At 36.0% G+C, this 24,786-nt stretch overlaps 1 protein-coding gene across 4 annotated transcripts in view; it reads left to right on the forward strand.

The window, feature by feature from the left end:
* Positions 1-24,786, forward strand: part of LOC127850523 (DNA ligase 3-like) — a 52,157-nt gene that overhangs the window by 13,262 nt on the left and 14,109 nt on the right. For 2 of the 4 annotated variants that reach the window (XR_008035335.1, XM_052383630.1), the window contains exons 2-15: positions 2,816-3,389; positions 5,316-5,519; positions 8,639-8,800; positions 9,349-9,455; positions 10,401-10,532; positions 11,302-11,381; positions 13,862-13,939; positions 15,666-15,831; positions 17,956-18,111; positions 20,614-20,745; positions 21,310-21,389; positions 21,541-21,628; positions 22,524-22,601; positions 23,724-23,847. Coding sequence is in view for 3 of the 4 variants with exons in the window: in XM_052383630.1 (XP_052239590.1) it covers positions 2,864-3,389; positions 5,316-5,519; positions 8,639-8,800; positions 9,349-9,455; positions 10,401-10,532; positions 11,302-11,381; positions 13,862-13,939; positions 15,666-15,831; positions 17,956-18,111; positions 20,614-20,745; positions 21,310-21,389; positions 21,541-21,628; positions 22,524-22,601; positions 23,724-23,847 (2,113 nt within the window). In the remaining variant the exon portion in view is untranslated. The remainder of the gene's footprint in view (positions 1-2,815; positions 3,390-5,315; positions 5,520-8,638; positions 8,801-9,348; positions 9,456-10,400; positions 10,533-11,301; positions 11,382-13,861; positions 13,940-15,665; positions 15,832-17,955; positions 18,112-20,613; positions 20,746-21,309; positions 21,390-21,540; positions 21,629-22,523; positions 22,602-23,723; positions 23,848-24,786) is intronic. The other 2 variants (XM_052383632.1, XM_052383631.1) reach the window with 2 other exon arrangements.

Here is a 24,786-nt window from a genome sequence, read left to right on the forward strand (position 1 = left end):
ATGGGTCAAAATCGCTCATTTAATGCACACTTTTGCAGTATTTCAATATTCAAGATAGCAACTTGATATTTGGCATGCATGTGTATCTCATGGAGCTGCACATTTTGAGTGGTGAAAGGTCAAGGTCATCCTTCAAGGTCAGATGTCAAATATATGTGGCCAAAATTGCCCATTTTATAAGTACTTTTGCAATATTGAAGATAGCAACTTGATATTTGGCAATTGCATGTGTATCTCATGGAGCTGCACATTTTGAGTGGTGAAAGGTCAAGGTCATCCTTCAAGGTCAGAGGTCAAATATATGTGTCCCAAATCGCTTATTTTATGAATACTTTTGCAATTTTGAAGATAGCAACTTGATATTTGGCAATTGCATGTTTACTCATGGAGCTGCACATTTTGAGTGGTGAAAGGTCAAGGTCATCCTTCAAGGTCAAATATATGGGTCAAAATTGCTCATGTAATGTCACTTCTGCAATATTGAAGCTAGCAATTTTATATTTGAAATGCATGTGTATCTCATGGAGCTGCACATTTTGAGTGGTGAAGGGTCAAGGTCAAGGTCATCCTTCAAGGTCAATCATCATATAGGGGTCAAGGTCATCCTTCAAGGTCAAACATCATATAGGGGGACATTGTGTTTCACAAACACATCTTGTTTGGTATGTTTTTTTTTAATAAATCATGTCTACAATATTTTACAAGAACCTTTTTTTATAGCATTAAACTTAATTGAAGATCTTACATTGATTCTGTCTTAAATAATCATTTATTATTGCTATTATGTTGTTTAAATAAAAGCAAGAATTATTTAAAAAAAAGTATTGAGTTATTTAAATTGTAAATTTACTTTTAATAGTGTTACATTTTAAATTCAATCTACATTTTTTGGTTTGTACATACAATTTCCTAAAAGAATTCATTTTAAAAAGTTCAGAGGTAGTTCATTCATGCACCCGATGAAAAACATTAATCGTCAATTTTTGTCATATTTTGGTTTTGAAATGGTATTTATACTGAATTAGCAGGTAAAAGATAAGAGTTAGAGCATGTTTGTTTTCAGCAATTTACACATTTGGTAGAGTTTTCTATAATGCTGAAATTAAAGTGGGACATCAACATTTATTTCCGGGACGTCCACAATTTAAGGGTTGAAAGTCTGAGGATTTCCAATTTATGAAAGCTAGCTGATTCTGAAGCTCTGAAAGCAAAGTACATGTAGCAACAAGTGTAAATACGTGAATGATGCATAAAAAGAGTGTCTGTTGATCTCACACAAGATAAAGAATGACATTAGAGACACATTGCAAGCAGTGTTCTCCATACAAATTTGAGTAGGCAGATTTATTTTCTAAGTAGCCAGCAATGAAGGACTAAAACTGGCATTTTTTGTGCTGTTTTGAATTGATTTTGGGGGGAAAAGTAGCCAGCACCAATATTGTTTTGAACAGTTGAAATCGCCGGCCACATGTGCTTATGCCAGCAGGTTGAACAATACATGACCAAACTATCAACTTATGGTAGAATTTACAACCAGGTTGTGCTAAATGCTACATGTCATGTGTGTGTATCATTTTTAGTTGAAATGTGGATGATATATTGCAAAATTTCATCACATTTTCCTTTCATTTTTAGCTCGACAATTATATATGAAATATATATAGTGGAGCTATCCTACTCGCCCCGGCGTCTGCGTTACCGTTTCCGTCAGCATGCAAATGTTAAAGTTTTCGTACTACCCCAATTATTTTCATTGTCCCTTTACATATTGCTTTCATATTTTGCATACTTGTTAACCAACATGACCCCAACCTATAAACAAGAGCAGACAACTCTATCAAGCATTTTGTCATAATTATGGCCCCTTTTCCACTAAGAATATGCAGCAAATGTTAAAGGTTTCGTACTACCCCATTTATTTTCATTGTCCCTTGACATATTGCTTCCATTTTTTGCATGCTTGTTGACCAACATCACCCCGACCTATAAACAAGAGCAGACAACTCTATCAAGCATTTTGTCGTAATTATTGCCCCTTTTATACTTAGAATATGCATATTATTAATAAATCTATGTTAAAGTTTGCGTACTACCCCAAATATTTCCTATATCCTTTGACATATTGCTTTTATATGTTGCATACTTGTTTACCAACATGACCCGAACCTATAAACAAGAGCAGACCACAGTATTAAGCATTTTGACATAATTATGGCCCCTTTTACACTTAGATAATTTAACATTTTGCTTAAATTGCCATAACTTCTTTATTTATGATCACATTTTATTATTACTTTGACAAAACAACACACTTGAATACCACAATGGATTCCACCCAAACAATACCCAATGCCCCTACCCAGAATCCCTTCCCCCCCCAACCCCCCCATTTTTTTAACATCTAATAAATTACCACACACCACATTATACCCCCCTCTTACCCCCCCTAACCCACCCCCCCGAATTTTTTTTATTTTAAACATCATCTTATAAATTACCACACCCAACATTATACCCCCCTCTCACCCCCTACCTCCCCCCTCAACCCCCCCCCCTCAACCCCCCCCCCCAACAAATTATAATTTTTTTATTTTTGAAAGATTGTCTAATAAATGACCACACCCCACATTATACCCCCTCTCAAACTCCCCCCCCCCCCCCCCCCCCCCCCAAAAAAAAAAAAAAAAAATTTTTTTTTCCTTTTTTTATTTTTAAAAGATCGTCTAATAAATTATTAAATATGAACAATTTCCCCATGATGGCTTACTTTATACTGTCAAGCACTCATATAGTCGAGCGCGCTGTCCTCTGACAGCTCTTGTTTTAGGAAGTATTCAAGATCAAAAGGCAGAACAATAGTGTGATGAATAATTGTTTTCATCTGGAACAACATATATACAGAATATTTAGAAGTGATCACAGATTTTCAGCAAAGGTGTATGCAGGTGTAACAAAGCTACATGTATCATTCTTATCAAGGAAACTAGAGAAATACTTTGATTTGAAATCTTCACTTGCAGCCTTCAATGCAAAGAACTGGAATTTTTATCCCTCTACATCCAACTTATTGCATCAAGTTCTGATAAATCTATTGGATCCAAGAATGGCGGAAAATAGATACCTCACCGGCTATGCTAAATTGGGGACCTCTGGCTGTAAGAAATGCAAACAGAAGATCGATAAAGGGGGACTCAGAATTGCTAAACTAGTATCTAACCCGTTCTCTGAGGACGCTGGTGACATGAAACAGTGGTTCCATCCATCATGTATTTTTGAGACATTTGTGCGAGCCAGGGCAACTACAAAGAAAATAGAAGATCCTGATGACCTAGAAGGCTTCTCAGATTTGCAGCAAGAGGACAAAGATGTCATTGTGAATCTTATTAAGGGTAAGTTAGTGTTTATCATGCAGCTTTGATTTGCCTATTTTGACACATATGTTAACAGTTTTTGTCCCCTACTGGTTTCACCGGAGGGGACTTACATGTATGGTTTGCGCTCTGTGTGTCCGTCTGTCCGTCAGTCTGTCACACTTTTCCGGATCCTGCGATAACTTAAAAAGTTCTTCATATTTTTTCATGAAACTTGAAACATGGACAGATGGCAATATGGAGATTATGCACGTAATTTCATTTTGTTCCTACATCAAGAATTCTGGTTGCTATGGCAACAAATAGACTAGAAATACTGCTGAAAATGGTGGATCCTGCACACTTTTCTGGATCCTGCGATAACTTTAAAAGTTCTTCATATTTGTTCATGAAACTTGAAACATGGATAGATTGCCATATGGACATTATGCACGCCATTTAATTCTCTTCCTACGTCAAAAATTCTGGTTGCTATGGCAACCAATAACAAATATATATATATATATATTTCTGACAATGGTGGAGGCGGTAGGGGACATATATTGCTTGGAAATAGTCTTGTTTATAATGAATTCAAATGTCGGTGTAATGCTGCTGTATCTGCTTAAGTACTTTCCATATCCAGTGATTTTTTGTGCTTGATATTTTACAGCCTGTGCCTTTTGGATTGGGAAAAAAGCGCTATTGTCCATGCAATTGGGAAAAATAAAAACATAATTAATATGATTATAAATTACAGTAAATCAATTGTTTATAGATGCATGCTTGCTGAAATTTATATTATAAAATGCTTGGGAATTAAATTGTTGTATAATATAAAACTGAATAAATAAATTTTTGAGTTTATTGGAAAAGTTTGGCATATTTTTGGGGAAAATGCTCCTTTTTGCCATTGGGAAACAGCCTTTTTCTACTTTTTGCAATTTGGAAACAGCTTGTAAGAGGCTGTAATTTTGGGCAAAAAAAATCACTGATATCATATGAAATAAGTTCACACTCAGGCCTCAACATGTAGAATATTGAGTTCTGTGTCATCAAGTAATTGGATTTCAGGAGCTTCCCCAGGATTTCTTGCAGGAGCCTCAGTCATGAGACAGGCCTGAGTTTTACTTTAAACCTATTTATATTAGCTTGATTGCATTGAAAGTCTCAGGCTTATTGAAACGTTCCTGAGTCCGTTTCCTGGGCCTACTTGGTGTCTTTGGGGAGATCTAAAGAACGCTCACACCTCACGGTTGCTAGGCAGACACCATCCATGACATCACCGATGAGTTTTGTATGCCATACATTCCAAATCAGATTGTCTGGTGTATTTTGCTGTTGAGAATGTTCATACACTGCAGTTTCTTTATCAGCAATTTTGTATGAAACCTTTTTTCTATGATTTTATAAATCAATGCATTTCAGTTGGCTTATATTGATTTTACTATGTCATGTGACAAAACTCCACCTAACATTGTTTCATGGTTATTTGTTGAGACATAGGTCTTATTGTCAATTGTCATGAATTTTGGCAAAATGATTCAAAATGGAAGGTAACTTTGATTATGTGTGTATCAACTTGGCTTGATGTTCTGGTTTGTGAGTAAATGGACCACTGTGATGTAAGAGATAAACTTACACAGCAGTATTGCTTAGTTTGTTACTTAGCTGCAAACATTGAAGAGTCTGTTATTAAAATATATGTGCACTTGGCAGTGTTTCTAAGAGCAAGTGTGCCAAAATCAAACTTCATGGACTGCTGGACTGTGGTATAGACCTTGGGAGACACTGCTTGATAAAGTTACCATTTCTCACTGTTATACACTTAATTTTATAATTGAATGGACTTGATATTGACCTCTATGTTGCCCTAGTTGATCATCTCTCATTTTGTCTTTCCAATACACAGTAAAATGATCAAATTAATGTGGTATTTAAAGGTTCTCTTTTGATGTTGAGCAGATTTTCAGACAAAAGCCGGCTCCCCAGCCAAGAACAAGAAAACTCCCACAAAGCCTAAAACAACACCGGTGAAGAAGGAACCAACTGTAACTCATGTGAAAGGAGATTCCACACCTGTGAAAAAAGAGCCCACACCTGCGAAAAGAGAGCCCTCATCCATCAAGGCAGAGCCAAGTGCCGACCCTTCTGGGGCTTCAAATGGAGGTTAGAAAGGGGTTTTATTTCTTGATTTTTTAATCTGCCTAGCTTTTGATTATGGAGAATAATATTTTATGAAAGAAACTGAGAAAGAAACAGGAAGAAATGGACAAAGGTAATTTTTAAATTATTGAAATTGAAAATTGCATCAATAACTAGAAATGTTCCTGTGAGAACCAAACTTTGATTAAGCTGTTGTTAGTTTATGATGACAAAATATATCCCTTTTCTATGTATTAGGCGGTTTCTTATTGATTTTTATTTATATCTTTCTTATGAGATTAAGAATGTTATGAAAAAGACAGTAAGACAAATGGCACCTGAACATACGGCACCCAGTGTTTTTTTTGCATTCTCTGTCAAACGGCACCCAGCTTCTTTAGCATTCCCTGAAAAACTGCATGTCTTAAATTTGTTGATCAGTTCAATTGACGCCTAAAATAATTGTCCACCCTGACAATTAGTTCTCAAATTTACAGCTGCGAACAAACAATGCTTGAAAGGAGGCGGTTGATCAACATTTCATTGGACTTTGTCAGACTGTTTACCGGTACCGTTAATAAGTTTTCAGACATTTACAAATTCATATATTTGTTTTTGTGTCCAAAAAGTAAGATATGAAAATATTTCAGAACAACATGTGTCAACAACATGTAATTAGACCTATATTTGTATACTTTATGCATAACATTGTGTGACCACTGTGTATTAAACCCATCCATGTACCATTCTCACGAAATATGTTCACGAAATATGTTTATTTCGTGTTTATTTAGATTATTTATTCTTTAAAATGATGTGTGTTTTTGTGTGTACTTAAATGCATGCTGTTATTTATATGTATGTTAATGACGATGAGCTTCACATGCTTAAGTAAAAAATAAACTGTTCTGTTCTGTGTCCGAAAATTTAGAGACAAAAAATAAGGTTTCAGAAAATTATGAAACACTCTAAAAGTATTGCATGGACGATCCGATATGTGTATGCAAATGTATAGCTTTCATGGTGTCAACAACTAATAACACGCAGTATAATATAAATTACTTTTATATATGTTTTCACTTTAATTAAAATAATCGTACATGTTTTATTTTTATGTACACGTCGGAAGTTAATTTTAGCATGTATTTTACCAACGGGTTCAAAAATGAGCATTTTATTGACTGATATTCTAGTATGAACTTGTTATAAATGCAAGGAAATAATAAGTCTGCAAACTAATTAATGAATTATGGACGAAAACCTGTAATTAAATTTTATACAAATGATATCAAACCAATTAGCGGATCAGTGCATACTTAAATTATGTCATCAAAAAACAGTTTGTTGACGGGATTTATTAATCATCTCTTTTACCAAACCAATTAGCAGATTAGACGTATCAGTCCAACAAAGTGTTGACATGGGCTATATCAATCGCCTCCTTTCAAGAAATGTATTTTTACAGGAAAGTCAAATCAAGTAAAATGTGTTTATTGGCGAGAAAACATTTAATGCATAATAGCAGGGATAACTTTTGGGGTATATTGGGTAATTAACCCCTGTTTTTGACAACAAAAACGTTTTTGTAAATTCAATAGAGTTTTAGCTAATTTTCACCCCCTACTTTTGAGCTTAATTGGGTTTTTCACTCCCGGTTTGTTAACTCAATTGGGTAATTTAGGGAATTCCATATATAATAAAAATCTACTAAGGTTACTATATTATTTATACAAATGAAATTCAAAAATGTATCTGTACATAACAACAAACAATTACTGAATTTCTGACCAAAGTTCATTTATTTTGCGTTGAATAAGACCAAATTCGTGAAAATCGCTGCATAATGGCTGTAATGGCTGTTCAAAGTGATGCACCCCATTTTGAGTTGAATACCTTGAAAATTAAAAAAGAAATCGGACGGGTCTACGAATAATTACAATAATACCCCAAAGATTGATAACTGCTGGAAAGACTGCCTTTTTTCTTCATATATAGGACGGCGTATAAACTATCCGGTACATTTTTGTACGGAAAATAAACAGTCTAAAAAATACGCCTAGTGTTCGAAAGAATTGTGTTTTGTGATGCAAGGTTTTTTACGGGAATTACATTACTAAATTTGTATTTTCACTTCTGTACGCTTTATTTTGAATTTAATTACGTTTTTGGTTATTTCAATTGCATTATAATGCAAATACGCTTGTTATCTATAGCCCTGGTCACAGTCTTTAATGGGTTCCCGATTGTCCACGTGGAAAATTTCATCAGGTGCCCATTATCCTGGTTGACAAATTTACTGGTGCTGATTGTCCGTATATGAAAAAACCGCAGGGAGACGATTGTCCCGGGTGCTGTTTTTCCGCACAGCAATGAGAAACTGTCATATCATCATTATCTTGTAGTCCTCTGATTGAACAAGTGTCATTCAAACACACACGGTTAATTCCGCATCTCAGTTGATCTTATTTGTTGTGTATATTATTTCAATGGCTTTTTTGGCTGATTTACATTCTTTATACATTTTTGAGTAAGAAATTAATGCTTTTGGTAACCTGATATTCAGCTATTTAAACAAACTTATACTTTAAATTTTGTTATCTTGTTTACCATAAATATGATATAATTCATTGTTTTTATACATATTTTAGATGAACATTTACCAAAGAACATGAGCACTGAAAAACCTGTTTTCAATTGCAACCAATCTTCAATTGTGCTGCCATATCAAAAATAATTTAAGATTAGGATAAATTATAGCAAAGACAGTGAAGTTTTTTTTCAAATTCAGGTACTATTCCCAATGAAAGAAGGTATATATTTTTCCAAATTGGAACCTAGAATTTCCCAGTTTTTAAGTTTTTCACACAAAAAAAACATTTTTTTTGAAGATCTTAAAATTTAAGTAATCTCCTATTTAGCTATTTAAGTTAAACCTTTGTAAATTTATTATTTGAAAACACTTTTATTCTCAATTTTGAAGCATTTGTTAGTAAAACAACAACACTAATTTCCCAATTTTAGTCAAAACACAGGGAATTTTCCCCATCAAAAGTGACCTGGACCCATTCCCAAACTGATGAAAAAAACACAATGAAACATGAAGGGGTAGCACACTTTACTTTTCTCTCTTACATGTTTCCCAGACTCAAGCTCATCAGCTGCAAACTCCCACAGCCTGGCCTCAGCTGAGAAAGACGACTCATTTCGTGAGTTTAGGCGGCTGTGCGCGGATATTGCTGAAGAGAGCAGCTACACTGGAAAGACTGCTATTGTCAGTAAATTTATCACCAAAGGATCCTCAGGAGGTAGGATCATTAGTTTCCACACAATATCAATTCCAGAATTACTTTTTTATGGACACTTTACCAACCAAAATAAAAACTACACATTGAAATCAGTCAAATGAATATGATTTTGTAATTAGAATTTTTTAATAAATTGTATTTGAAGTCATTACAATTGATAAAGTGTGATGCCATTACAGTTAATTGAGTAAGAACATGTACACTTCAATAATGCCAAGTGTACAATTTACAATCCATTGGCTATCCCTATTTTCCATTCAGTGTGTCTGCTTCCTATTCCCCATGCACTGCCTGGTTCAGATTTTCCATGCAGTGTCTGTTTCCCATGTTTCTAGTTCTAGGTTCCCTCGCAGTGTTTGGTTCCCATGTCTCATGCAGTGTCTGGTTTCCATTTCTTATGCATAGTCTGGTTCCTTTTTCCCATGCAATGTCTGTTTCTTATTTCCCATGCAGTGTCTGGCTCCCATTTCCTATGCAGTGTCTGGTTCTAATTTCCCATGGAGTGTCTGGTTCCCATTTTCCGTGCAGTTTCTGGTTCCCTTTTGCAGATGGCTATGCAGGGAACCTGTATCTGCTGTTGAAGCTGCTGCTGCCCGGTGTGGTGAAGTCGGTGTACAATCTGAACAACAAGCAGCTGGTGAAACTCTACAGCCAGGTAATCACTCCACTTGAATTTTGTGGAAATTTCCATTGCAAACATTTCCAAGATCAGTTTCAATCACTTCACTTTAACTTTGTGGAAATTTCAAGTGCAAACATTTCCAAGACCAGTTTCAATCACTTCACTTTAATTATATGGAAATTTCCATTGCAAACATTTCCAAGACCAGTTTCAATCACTTCACTTTAACTTTGTGGAAATTTCCATTGCAAACATTTCCAAGACCAGTTTCAATCACTTCACTTTAATTATATGGAAATTTCCATTGCAAACATTTCCAAGACCAGTTTCAATCACTTCACTTTAATTATGTGGAAATTTCCATTGCAAACATTTCCATGACAAGTTTCAATCACTTCACTTGAATTATATGGAAATTTCTATTGCAAACATTTCCATGACCAGTTTCAATCACTTCACTTGAATTATGTAGAAATTTCACTTGCAAACATTACCATGACCAGTTTCACATTATCATACCAAAAATGTCATAGATGAAAGTAAATGTGAAATGATGACGTCAAGCTGTATTCTCACATTTTGCTATTAATATCAAAAGTGCATGGTAGGAAGAGGTCAGAATGAGGGCTTTTTCTCATGTTTTTCAAGAATATGAGCATGACCTGTCAAAATTGGTAGTATGCTTTAAATTGGAAAATGCATTTATGATTGCTCTATAATATTTGATAAATTTAATATTGATAAAGCTGATATAAGACTGACAGTATTTACCTTAAATATACAAGTAAAATTGATACATGTATTACATTTCTACAATTAACAGCTTTATTTTCAAACCTACGAAAGTCAAACCATTAATTGGAAATTTCAGGATTTGATTTCAGGACAACATATACTTTTTGCCTTGGTTAATATAACTGAATAATGGCTTTAAAATCAGTCTTAAAAAAAGTTGTCAATATGTATTTCACCATTCAGATATTTCACACAAGCCAGAAGGCCATGCTAGAAGATCTGGAACAGGGAGATGTGGCTGAAACCGTGAAGATATTCTTTGAGCAGAGCGCCACATTGCCCCCACAGAAAAAGTGTACCCTCTCCATTCAGGATGTACGCATGAAGGGTTTATTGAGCACTATTTTATATGAAATATGTTAATCCTCTGAAAAATGAATTGAGGGTTTATAAAGAATTGTCTTGTATGGAATTGTGTGTCTACTGAAAACTAATCTTTATTGCTGTTTACATCCATTTTTGGTTTCCATTACAAGTATTGCATCTAAATTCTCTTAATTTCATCGTTGTGTTAACATTAAGGAATATATGCTTTATCTAGGTAAATCATGCAACATGCTCCTGATTGCTCATACACAAATATTATTCAGTACATTTTCCACTCAGAGGCAAAGTGAAAATTGCGATGTGCAAACGGCATAAAACCAGAACAGCCTCCGCGAAACTCTGTTTCTATGCTGTTTGCTGCTCATCAGTATCTAAGGATTGGAAATGAAGCATTAAAAACTTGAATCTAGGTATAAAGGTCTTTAATCAAATTTAACTTTCAAAGGGACTACAAATGCGTGAAAATACGAATCTAAGTGGTAAAGGTTTAAATGTTCAAAATGCGCTCTCGATTTTTATTGTATACCTGTAACATAATTCTGTCATTACATACTATACCTTTTTATGAAATCACACCTTTGCTAGTTTCAATCCTCAAAAATTGCACCATACTTGTGTTTGGTGTAGCTAGGCCCCGCCCACCACTGTCATGTGATGTTCTGTTGGCTACTTATGGTTGGTGGAGCTAGGGTCATGTGCTGTTCTGTTGGCTACTTGTGGTTGGTGGAGCTAGGGTCATGTGATGTTCTGTTTGCAGGTGGACAGTTGTCTGGACCAGTTGTCCAAGATGACCAAAGAAGATGACCAGGAGAGGGTTCTCAAGCAGATTGCAAATAGGTAAAATATATTTCATGCACTTAATATTGACCAAAACAGAAATTGGATTTAACACTATACCACATAGATATGTATTTTGACACATTTGTAGTCCCCTTGTAAGTTAAATTAAGTTAATGTCCTTTCTTACTGGATTCAAGTTTTTATGCTCCCCGAAAATTTTCGGGAGGCATATAGTTGCCAGTTTGAAGTTCCTTACTTCTTTACTTCCTTACTTCCTTCCTTCCTTCCGTCACACTTATGTTACAGTTTCTCATAGCCCTTTCAATATTTTACCGATCTCTTACATATTTGGCATGTAGGTACCTTGCATGGACCTCTACCTTTTCATGCGGTTTGAGGTCACTGGGGTCAAGGTCAAGGTCACCGAGGCTAATAATAGTTTTGATGTCACAATTTTGTTACAGTTTCTCATAGCACCTTCAATATTTTTCTGATCTCTTACATATTGGGCGTGTAGGTACCTTGCATGGACCTCTACTTTTTGATGGGGTATGAAGTCACTGGGGTCAAGGTCACCAAGGCTAAAAATAGATTTTTCATTCACAATTTTGTTACAGTTTTTCATAGCCCTTTCAATATTTTACCGATCTCTTACATATTTGGCATGTAGGTACCTTGCTCGGACCTCTACCTTTTGATGCGGTTTGAGGTCACTGGGGTCAAGGTCACTGAGGCAAATAATAGTCTGATGTCACAATTTTGTTACAGTTTCTCGTAGCACCTTCAATATTTTTCTGATCTCTTACATATCGGGCGTGTAGGTACCTTGTATGGACCTCTACCTTTTGATGGGGTTTGAAGTCACTGGGGTCAAGGTCACCAAGGCTAAAAATAGATTTTTCAGTCACAATTATGTTACAGTTTCTCGTAGCACCTTCAATATTTTTCTGATCTCTTACATATTTGGCATGTATGTACCTTGCATGGACCTCTACCTTTTGATGAGGTTTGAGATCACTGGGGTCAAGGTCACTGAGGCTAATAATAGATTTTTTTTTTGTTGGTTATTAACACATTGATTGACAAAGCGCATCATCGGGGAGCATCCATCAGTGTCACTGATATTTTTGTTTAGGCTTTATTTCCACCCCTTAGATACCGGTACTTTTGAGCAGCAAACAGCATCAATCCTGAGCAGACTGTGAGTTACTAGCATGCTGTTCTGGTTTTATGATGTTTGCGTAAAGCCATTTTCACTTTGCTTCTGAGTGGGAATGGGTTAAGTGGGTTGACCCTATCTATGAGAAAGTCACGGGACAAATCTTATAAAAATGTTGTAGGTATGGTAACATGTATTACATATCCAAACCTTCAGTCTGATGAAAAAATATCAGTGAGTCAAGTTACTCTTAATAAACAGGTACAACAGTTCAGAAAAATAGATTGTAATGGTTTAACTCTTTCCTCCCTAAGAAGCAAAGTGAAATTGGCTTTTGCTACTGGCCTAAAACCTGAACAGCCGGCGAGTAACTTGCAGTCTTTTCAGGTTTTATGCTGTTTATGCTGTTTGCTGCTCATCAGTAACTAAGAGTTAGAAATTAAGCCTTTAAAACTTGAATTAAGTAAGAAAAGTTTTTCATTAAATGTAACTTTCTATGGGACTACAAATGCGTCAAAATACGTATTTATATGGTAAAGGGTTCATCATTCTTATAAGTTATTGATTAGATGAAGTTTGTTTTTGAACATTTTAACCAGTAACAAGAAAATGCATAGTTGTAGACAAACAATAGTCCTGATAGGTACAGTGTAATGAGATCTGATTAAATCTGGTGAGGTTTAATTAACCCTTTACCATTTAGATACATATTTTTAGGCATTTGTAGTCCTTATAAAGATCAATTCAATTAAGACCTTTCTTACTACATAAAAGTTTATTGACTTTATTTCCAACCCTTGCATACTGATGAGCAGTCAACAACATTAAACATGAACAGACTGTGAGTTACTCTTGGGCTGTTCTGGTTTGATGCTGTTTGCACAAAGCCATTTTTACTTTGCTTCTGAGTGGGAAAGGGTTAAGAGGTTTACTAATATATCCATGAGTGACAGGATCTTATTTCCTGTACTGATTTGCTATCTCTCACATGGGTCGCTTTCCAGCTCCAGAATTGGGGGTTGGTGCTTTAATTATTGAGCATGCCCTATATTACATGTATTTATATTACTTCTTAACCCATTGCCACTTAAATACGTATTTTGACGCATTTGTAGTCCCATAGAAGATTGAATTTAGTTCAAGACCTTTCTTACTAGATTCCAGTTTTAAAGGCTTCATTTCAAACCTTTAGTTACTGATGAGCAGCAAACAGCATAAATCCTGAACAGACTGTGAGTTACCCGCAGTCTGTTCTAATTATATGCTGGTTGCAAAAGCCATTTTTTACTCTGCTTCTTATGGGGGAAAGAGTTAATTGAAGCAATAATATTCTTTACGACATGTATGTCCCCGCTGCATTGTCCTCGCTCTACTACAGGTGCACTGGTAATGACTTAAAGATGGTGATACGCTTGATAAAGCATGACCTAAGAATCAATGCAGGAGCAAAGCACATGTAAGTATATCATAAATACGTTGATAAAAGTTATCAGTATCAATACTGATTTCAGTATTTTGTAAATTCATGATCCTATTTAAATTTAAGTGTGAAAATAACGAGTTAAATTGTTTGCAAACTGGTTTTTTGGATATGAGTAATTTTCAAAATTCTGTACTTTCAACCATGTAAGAAGTTGCCTCTTATAACTTTGCTCATTTTTCTCCAAGAACCATATCTTCTGGAGACTTAAAAGTATTCTTTATTTCCTGAAGTTGTACTTTTTATGCCTCGGTAGGGTGGCATATAGCAATTGAACTGTCCGTCAGTCCGCTCTCTGTTAGTCTGTGCGTCCGTCCGAAAACATTGGCCGTAACTTTTGCAATATTAAATATAGCAACTTGATATTTGGCATGCATGTGTATCTCATGGAGCTGCACATTTTGAGTGGTGAAAGGTAAAGGTCATCCTTCAAGGTCAAAGGTCAAATATATGGCTTCAAAACGGCGCAGTAGGGGGCATTATGTTTCTGACAAACACATCTCTTGTTATTTCCTGTTAATGAGTTTACAACTTTGATGTTACAGAATTCTTGTAATTTGGCTATTTTAAGGGGGTTTATGGACAAAAAGTTTTGCCAAATTTTCTTTACCTAAAGATCATTTGTGGTGATTGGCTAATTGAAGAACGACAGAGTAAGCCCAGAGGAATCTTGTATTTTTACATGTACACATGTATGTTGAATACATTGTGTGGACATTTAAATTATTCACTTGTCCATGGACAAGTTTCTTGCGAAATTCTACTTGTTGACAAGCAAATATTACTGTAAAAATATATAAACGTATATAAATGTAACATCACAACAGCTCGTCGACAGATTTTGTTAACGCTTGAAAACAAAAATCTGAATTTCATCTTTCATATCTAAATCCAATCGTTTTGGATGTAAGCTCCATGCCACCATAGATTGCTGTGTTCCTTTTGCTACAAAGTCAATAAACCCACGCTTTTCATGCGTATTACGTGGAGCTTTATGTGCAGTATAATTTTAGTATTTTTTTTATAACTTTAACAATAACTACACATTTGCTTCTATGTATAATTTTTTTTTACATTTTAAAATAAAATAATAAGATTTTCATTTCTTTTTTTTAACTCTCTCTCAAACATAGTTATGGAGTAAACTTCTTATGCATTTCTCACGATATTGAATTTAAACTTGATATATGTCATAATCACATCAGGTATCATTTTGTAACATCTTTTATAACAGTATAATTACCATTGTTGGAGAAGTCTTGCATAGAAAGTTTACACCCTGCAAGTAATACTATATCAGTATGGTAATTTATCCTATTATCAGATGAAAATCGATATAGTGTAACAACGATTGTATAAACTTGCACTCTATACTATCGCTACTTTAAAATCAGATTTGGGGTTTTCCAAAAATTGGAGAATCTGTTTTTGTCAACTAGGAAGAGCAAAATCTTCAAAAATGTGATATTTGATATTTATTAATGGAAAAAGGGAGAAAAAAATAGGATAAATAGAATATTATGTGAGTTTTGGATAAAGATCAAGTTTATCATGCTCGGCTCGAACCATGGTAGCACTCGGCAAGCCTTGCGCTACCATGGTTATCAGTATTGCATAATAAACTTGATCTTTTCTCCAAAACTCACATAATATTCTAAATTTTCTTAATGTTACTACCACAGTTTTAACACCTTTTTTCCAGTCTTGATGCCTTGGATCCCAACGCCTATGCGGCTTTTCAGGCCTCTCGAGACTTAAAAGATGTCGTACAACGAGTTGTGGAGAATCGGGAAGGAGCAGATAAACCTGGCATGTCAAAGAAACTGTCTGTCCGAGCTTCCCTCATGACTCCTGTACTTCCTATGCTGGTAATGTCAGACTGATAGTGTTGTGAAATTGTCATGAACAGGGAATGTGATGATCGAGATAGTATGATTTACTACAGAATCATATAAGAAAGCCTTCATTTTATTATGCTCCCCCAAAATTTATTTTTGGGGGAGCAAATAGTCGCCGCTTCGTCTATCCATGTGTGCACAATTTTTGTTCGGGCTATTTCTCAGCAACTAATGACCAGAATTCAATGAAACTTTATGGGAAGCTTCACTACCAAGAGGAGATGTGCATATTATCAGCCGATTCTGGTCGGATGATTTTTCACAGAGTTATGGCCCTTTGAAGTTTCCATTAACAATTCTTGTCCGGGCTATTTCTCAGCAACTAATGACCGGAATTCAATGAAACTTTATGGGAAGCTTCACTACCAAGAGTAGATGTGCATATTATCAGCCGGTTCTGGTCGGTTGATTTTTCACAGAGTTATGGCCCTTTGAAATTTTCCATTAACTGTACATAAAGTGCAATTCTTGTCCGGGCTATTTCTCAGCAACTAATGACCGGAATTCAATGAAACTTTATGGGAAGCTTCACTACCAAAAGGAGATGTGCGTATTATCAGCCGGTTCTAGTCGGATGATTTTTCACAGACATATGGCCCTTTGAAATTTTCCATTAACTGTACATATAGTGCAATTCTTGTCCGGGCTATTTCTCAGCAACTAATGACTTGAATTCAATGAAACTTTATGGGAAGCTTCACTGCCAAGAGGAGATGTGCATATTATCAGCCGGTTATCGTCTGATGATTTTTCACAGAGTTATGGCCTTTGAAAATTTCCATTGTACATATAGTGCAATTCTTGTCCGAGCTATTTCTCAGCAACTTATTACGGGAATCAAATGAAACTTTATGGGAAGCTTCACTACCAACAGGAGATGTGCATATCATCAGCCGGTTATGGTCCGATGATTTTTCACAGAGTTATGGCCCTTTGAATTTTCTATAAACTGTACGTATAGTGCAATTCTTGTCCGGGCTATTTCTCCCCAACTACTGACTGGAATTCAATGAAGCTTTATGGGAAGCCTAACTACCTTGAGGAGATGCGCATGTTATTTGTGGGTTCTGATTAGATTATTTATTTAGAGAGTTATAGCCCTTTGAAATTTTTAAGTTGCTAAACCATCCATCGCATTATTTTGTCCAAAGTTATGCCCCTCAAGACGTTTCCTTTTATCTGAATATATATAGTGCAATATTGTGACAAAAAAAAACTTTAGGGAGCATCACTCGTCTCCGACGGTAACTTGTATCATTGGCAACGATATCGATTGCATAACAACTGCCATAAAGCAGCTGGTAAACAGCGAGCGTGTTATGTCCATTTAAAGGAAATATTAATCAGAAAAAATGTGGATTATGGAAAAATCGCCATTTGTGGAAATTTGTCGCCAGAATTTTTATTTTGTCAATATTGGGGCCAATGGCGAGTGACAGCGAGAACCTAGATTGCACAAAGTGAATCAGGCTTAGTGACCACAAACTGTCGGAGGATATGTAAGGTGCTTAAACCTTGATGTTCAATCTATCAAGGACTACCTGCTGCTTTTGTAAGACATGTATATCAATATCTTCTATTTTTATTCAGTACTTGTGTATTTTGAAGATCTAAAAAATGGTCTTTCAGTGGGGATAAAACATTGCACCTCCAGGAACAAGGTTGATACTACATGTATATCTACTAGACCATCGCTACCTTAGCTTAAATTTTATACTGAAATCTTGTTTGTTTCGTTCTGTGAAAACAGGGCTTTTAAATGTGAATAAAGTGTCATCCCTGATTAGCCTGCGCAGTATGTACTAATCAGGTATGACAGTTTCTGCTTTAATGGAATTTCGTATTTTAAAAGATCTCTTCAAAACAAAATTCCAATTGATGAAGGAAGTGTATTCCCTTATTAAAGTTTGCAGTCTGTACAGGTTAATCTGGTATGACGCTTTACGCACACGCGTTAAGCAAAGTCTTCACAGAACGTGACTCATCTCTCTATCAACAACATTACAAAGGCCAACAACTGAACTTGATTCAGGCTTTGGCATGTCGGTCAGTCCACCAGGCCATGAAGAAATGTCCCAATGGTTTCTACTTCAGGCGGAGGCATGTCGGTCCGTCCACCAGGCCATGAAGAAATGTCCCAATGGTTTCTACGCGGAGATCAAGTATGACGGTGAGAGGGTACAGCTCCACAAGCGAGGGTCAGATTTCCAGTACTTCAGTAGGAGCCTCAAACCCGTCCTGCCACATAAGGTGGGACTCTCCACATTTCAGGGCAAACAAATAAAATTTTCCAATATGTTACATGCAGAGATTTGTATTGATAACAAACAAAATTAGCGTTGTTAAAATAGCCATTATCATTCCAGAAATATTTTTTTAGAAACTGAGGGCAATTTACTCAAATATAGCTGACATTTTAATTTGCAAAATATCATCACATTATAATATTATTTCAATTATAATTGCATTATCAATATGAGTCACGATCTGGGAACAACGGGTTTAATGCAAAGTGTTGTCCCAGATCAGTCTGTGCAGTCTTCATTGTTGTCCCAGATCAGTCTGTGCAGTCTTCATTGTTGTGCCAGATCAGTCTGTGCAGTCTTCATTGTCGTCCCATATCAGTCTGTGCAGTCTTCATTGTTGTCCCAGATCAGTCTGTGCAGTCTTCATTGTTGTCCCAGATCAGTCTGTGCAGTCTTCATAGTAGTCCCAGATCAGTCTGTGCAGTCTTCATTGTTGTCCAAGATCAGTCTGTGCAGTCTTCATTGTTGTCCCAGATCAGTCTGTGCAGTCTTCATTGTTGTCCCAGATCAGTCTGTGCAGTCTTCATTGTTGTCCCAGATCAGTCTGTCAGTCTTCATTGTTGTCACAGATCAGTCTGTGCAGTCTTCATTGTTGTCCCAGATCAGTCTGTGCAGTCTTCATTGTTGTCCCAGATCAGTCTGTGCAGTCTTCATAGTAGTCCCAGATCAGTCTGTGCAGTCTTCACTGTTGTCCCAGATCAGTCTGTGCAGTCTTCATTGTTGTCCCAGATCAGTCTGTGCAGTCTTCATTGTTGTCCCAGATCAGTCTGTGCAGTCTTCATTGTTGTCCCAGATCAGTCTGTGCAGTCTTCATTGTTGTCCCAGATCAGTCTGTGCAGTCTTCATTGTTGTCCCAGATCAGTCTGTGCAGTCTTCATTGTTGTCCCAGATCAGTCTGTGCAGTCTTCATTGTTGTCCCAGATCAGTCTGTGCAGTCTTCATTGTTGTCCCAGATCAGTCTGTGCAGTCTTCATAGGCTAGTCAAGGACTCATTTTCAGCATTTATGTTGTTTTTGTGTATTGGAAGTTTGTAAAAAAAAATGCAGTGTGGGTGGAACGCGTCATCCCTTATGAGCCTCTGCGGACAGCACAGTCTAATCTAGGATGACACTTTACACACATGTATTAAGCCCAGATTTCTAAAAACAATCTCATAGATTTATCAATAATTATTGCATTACAGGTTATACAATTATTCCATGGATGCGCGGTGAACAGTCAAAACTTTTGTCCCAAGGTATCAGGGACGACTTTGGAACTGTTGCCCGAGGCCTATCATCCTTGGGCAACAGTTCCAAATGTCAGCCCTGATACCGAGGGACAACACTTATGACTGTTCACCAAGCGTCCATGAAATAACTGTTTTATTACGTGATCAAATTTCACACATAGGGGTAGTCTGACCGGTCAACAGTTTGAAATATTTTACCAGTAACAGTTTAAAAAATTGCAACATTACTTGTTCGATTACAGAAACTAATTAATTATCATTTATATAAGGAATCACGTAATAAATATATCTATCACTAAACAGGTGTTTCTTGGTCTTATATTTATCCTTTAACGCATTTTGTTGAATTCCCGTGCATCTGTACTTTAAATCATTATTTACAGTTTAAAAACAACATTTTCACAATTATTTAATTTAACAGCTTTCATTATGTTTCCACCTTTTTGAGCACAATTCGTTTCTATGCATGTTTATTGATACTCTTAAGGGGCATTTGCTATATATGCATATACAATCAACATGAGGGATGTAGGGGTGGGGCTATATGCAGCTCAAATCTGACACGACTCATATACCACTGGACCTGTACTCAGAATTGTCATAATCCAATCACATCAGAATCACTCATAGTGTACATTTAATGTCCACTGAAATAGTCAAATTTTGAAATATGGTTGTATCAAAAGTATACGTGGAAAAAAGTATATAGCTTTGTTCTAGGATACACTTTAACTCAGATTGACATTGCAGATATTTTTCTGCTATTTAAAAAAGCAATAAAACTGACCCTATACCAAACAAAATGGAACCGATTCCAAACAAAATGGACCAGATACCAGAAATAGAGATGTACTGGTATGAAACCCAGGTAATTCTTGCATGTATCGGTGCTATACACTGAGCACATAAAAGAACCAAGGTATCTATTCGCAAAGAGCTAGGGTATAGCACCCGGATTCCTTGTATCCCAATACTGTCTCTTCTGCTTGCTGTCTCTTCAGCAGAACCAAAGGACCCCATTGGAAATAAGTGCTTGCACTTTCATGGGTTATCCTTGATAAGGTCAAGGTCAAAATAAATACATACATACATACCAAACAAAATGGACCCGATTCCAAACAAAATGGACCCAAACCTAAACAAATCTGGTGTGTTTGTCTTCTCTTTTAACTTTGATCATTTCATGTCTGACGTTGTATAATTCTTCTAACATAGGTTTCCCACTTCAAGGAGTTCATTCCCAAGGCTTTCCCATCTGGGGATGACCTGATACTGGATGCCGAGGTGCTTCTTATAGACACCAACACTGGAAACCCACTGCCGTTTGGAAGTCTCGGAAAACATAAGGTCTGATACTTTGCCCATTGGCTTTTAATGAAGTCTTGAATAACAAACCCAAATGAAATACGAAAATGACTGTTATAATTTGTTATTGTGCAATTTCGCAAAATAACCTATTTAGTTTTGTTTTTCCAAACACTCTCCAGTCCGTTTCCTGGGACTTGAACCAGTACTTGGTGTCTAGGGCAGAGATCTAAAGAATGCACCCATAGTGGGGATCGAACCTGTGACATCCTTGTCGCTAGGTGGGCACCATATCCATTACGCCACGGCAACCTCTAAGTAACATTTTGAAATCTTGTTGCCTAGTGGGTATGGTATCTGTTATTGAATGTCCACTGTCGGAGCGTCCTTAAGAACCCCCACCAAAGATATCATGTACTGGTTCTATCCGGTTGATATCATGTACTGGTTTTATCCGGTTGATATCATGTACTGGTTCTATCCGGAAAACACTCTTGAGAGCATTTTGATGGCTTTTTATGCAGTTGCAATTTAATAAATGGGTGCAAAATAATATTGTTGCCTAAATTTTATTTTACAAACATTTTATGATGACTATATTTACAGAAGGAGCAGTTCAAGGAGGCCAATGTTTGCCTGTTTGTGTTTGACTGTCTGCACATCAATGGAGAAAATATCATGGACAAGTACATACCTTGAAATATCCTTTTATTATTTATGTCAAAGTGTGAGTGCAAAACTTTTATATATAGTTATTTTTATAAAGATATAGATATAGATTTAATACAGATTAAGTATGCTAACTTTATACAAACATGTATGCCACATTTATTTCAGACCTATCAAAGAAAGACGGAAGATATTATCCAAGAACATGACAGAGATTCCCAACAGAATCCTGTTCTCTGAAATGAAACACATCACTGTAAGTTCATAGGATATATCAGTACTTCAGTTTGGATTTAAAAAGTGTAGGGTTCATTATGTATAATAAAATCTTGAAGATTTTGATTTTTCTTTTAAAAGCATTATATACATTTGTAAGTTGTTTCACCATATGAATGCACTTGCATATTTAGTATTTGCTACTGACTATAAGACTAATAGTCATTTGATAATTGGACCTGTTACCAAACTTTTTTGGCAAATGTTTGAGGATTAAATGCATTCCTGACTATGGAAAATTTTGACAAGTTATTTCAATTCATTTAAAGTGTTAACTGTTTATTTTAAAAATAGAATTCTATATGCTTCTGTAGAAATTTTAAGTTTGATTGCCTAAATAATGTAGAATTGATCCTCGATCTAGAAAAACTGGGCTAAACGCATGTGAAGTCTTCACAGGCTAATTAGGGATGACACTTTCAACTTGTATTGCATTTGTCATTTCAAGGAAGTCTTTTCGTATTGAAAAATGCACTTTGGGCAGAAAGTTTTGTCCCTGATATGCCTGTTATGAGACCACAAGCTTGTCTAGAACTGAACATTGAGCACATTCATTTAGTACAGTGTTCCCTGAGCCAGGCTCATATTTGTGTCTTGTTCTGAGAAAACTGCAGTCCACACAGGCTAATAAGGGACAACACTTTCTACATTTATGGTATTTTTCGTTTAAAGGAAGTTCCTTCTTACCCAAAATCTTGTTTAGACAGAAAGTGTCGTCCCTGATTAGCCTGTGCGAACTGCACAGGCTTATCTGGGACGACACATTACGCACATGCATTATGCCCAGTTTTCTCAGAAAGCGACTCATTTGAGTATCATTATGCTATCATGTTATTGTGCACAAAGACCCTAAATATCTCTTGTTGTTGCCCTAGGATGAGGATGACCTGATGGAGATGATGACCAGGGTGTTCCAGGAGGGGCTGGAGGGACTGGTCCTTAAAGACGTCAATGTGAGTAGCAGTGTTAATAGTAGTTTAATTGAGCCTTGATCTTGAAAAATGGGGCTTAATTCATGTGCAGTATGCACAGGCTAATCAGAAACGACTCTTTCTGCCTTGACTAGACTCTTATTTAGGAGAGACTTTATTTAAACAAAATATTTAATAAGAAAGATTGTTGTGGATATGGTGTCCACCTAGCGACAGGGAGGTCACCGGTTCGATTCCCACCGTGGGAGCGTTCTTTGGATCTCCCACAGAGACACTAAGTACTGGTTCTGGTCCCAGAAAATGGACTCGAGAATCTTAGGCTGTCTATGCAATGGAGCTTAAATAAAAAGGTTTAAACTAACTAATGATAGACGAAATTATCGTCCTGGATTAGCCTGTGTTGACTAAACAAGCTTATCTCGGATGACACTTTATGCTCATGCATTAAGCCCTGTTTTCACAGAGTTTGGCTCAAATAATATTATAGTTTATTGTGTTTCTATTTATATAATCCAATCAGCTGTTGCCATTCATGTTATATTATTATATGGTATGGACGCATATCTGTACAGTATATTTTGTAAAAGACAGTTTGAGTTTAAATGAATCTATTTCAAGACTTAATGATCTTTATAAAAAGTCTACAAGGCTTTATTTCTCGATAAAAACCATTCATACAAGTACCCTTCACAACTTATTAAATGACTTGATCACTCGCCCTGAGTAACATGAATAATGTATAAAAAAATGAACAAATAATTTAGATGTTAACAAAAAGATAATAGTTTGTGTACAAAACTGTGATGTATTTGGTCTTTTACACAGCTGACATACCAAATTGGACTTGCCTGTCCAGAAAAGCATATTGTAATTCACTTTGGGAAGCTGATATAGAGCAATCCATTACAAAATATTGTATGACTGTTGAAGTTCTACAAAAAATATCACAATATATAAGTTGTAGAACTTAAAAAGTATTTGCTTCATTACTTTATATTTTAATTTGCTTGATTATTTACATATTATATTTGTATAGTTGTTATAGATTAGTAGTGTCACTTTAATCTACCTGTTTTAAAAAGCTGATGATTTGACAAGAAGTATTTCCAAACTCGCTTTATCTAGAAAAATCTTTCTGTACAGAGTATTTATGAGCCAGGCAAGCGTCATTGGTTAAAGGTGAAGAAGGATTATCTCAATGAAGGCTCCATGGCTGACTCTGCAGATCTGACAGTCCTTGGGGCATTCTATGGCACTGGAAACAAAGGTAAGAAATAGGTTACATTCAACCATGATGTAAAAGCGGACGTGATTTTGTTCTTTCATACAAGGCAAGGGTTTTGCCCTGGTTTACCTTTAACAGTTTGGATAGCATGCCTTGACATGATGGCATAATGCTTCTAATTTGTTAATTTGGCAATGTTGCCAAAATGTGTGGTCTAATAAAAAAATATGCTCATGCGAGTTAATTTGTAGCCTTTGGTTGATTAAATGAATTGTAGAGTAAAATCTTACAGAACTGAAAATTAATGTAAAAACATCAAACTATTCTTTCATTTAACCCTTTTCCCCGTAAGAAGCAAAGTGAAAATGGCTTTTGCAACGAGCATAAAACCAGAAAAGCCTGCGAGTAAATCTCAGTCTGTTCAGGTCTTATGCTGTTTGCGGCTGATCAGTATCTTTGGATTGGAACTGAAACCTTTAAAACTTGGATATAGTAAGAAGGGCCTTTAATAAAATGTAACTTTCTGTGGGACTACAAATGTGTCAAAATACACATCTAAGTGGTAAAGGGTTATCGATGTAAAATTTTGATGTATCTTATGACAAGCAGTGGAATGTCGTGAAATCTTCTGACACAGAGGTCATGTTGATTTTGCCTTTGCTACATGAACATGCTTTTAACCCTTTCAGTGCGGAAACCGAATTTTGAAGGCCTGTGCAAACAGTTTGGATCCAGATGAGACGCCACAGAACGTGGCGTCTCATCAGGATCCAAACTGTTTGCTATTCTGATAATATTCTTTGAAAAAAATCGAAGAAAATGCTAATTTTAGAAATTCAGCAGACGACATTTTAGCAGACAACAAATTTCCCAGCATGCAAAGGGTTAACCATTTACCACTTAGATACGTATTTTCACGCATGTGTAGTCCCTTACAAAGTTATATTTAATTTAAGATATTTCTCATTTAAGTTTATAAGG

Source organism: Dreissena polymorpha, chromosome 11, assembly GCF_020536995.1.
Source record: "Dreissena polymorpha isolate Duluth1 chromosome 11, UMN_Dpol_1.0, whole genome shotgun sequence".
NCBI classification, from domain to species: Eukaryota; Metazoa; Mollusca; class Bivalvia; order Myida; family Dreissenidae; genus Dreissena; species Dreissena polymorpha.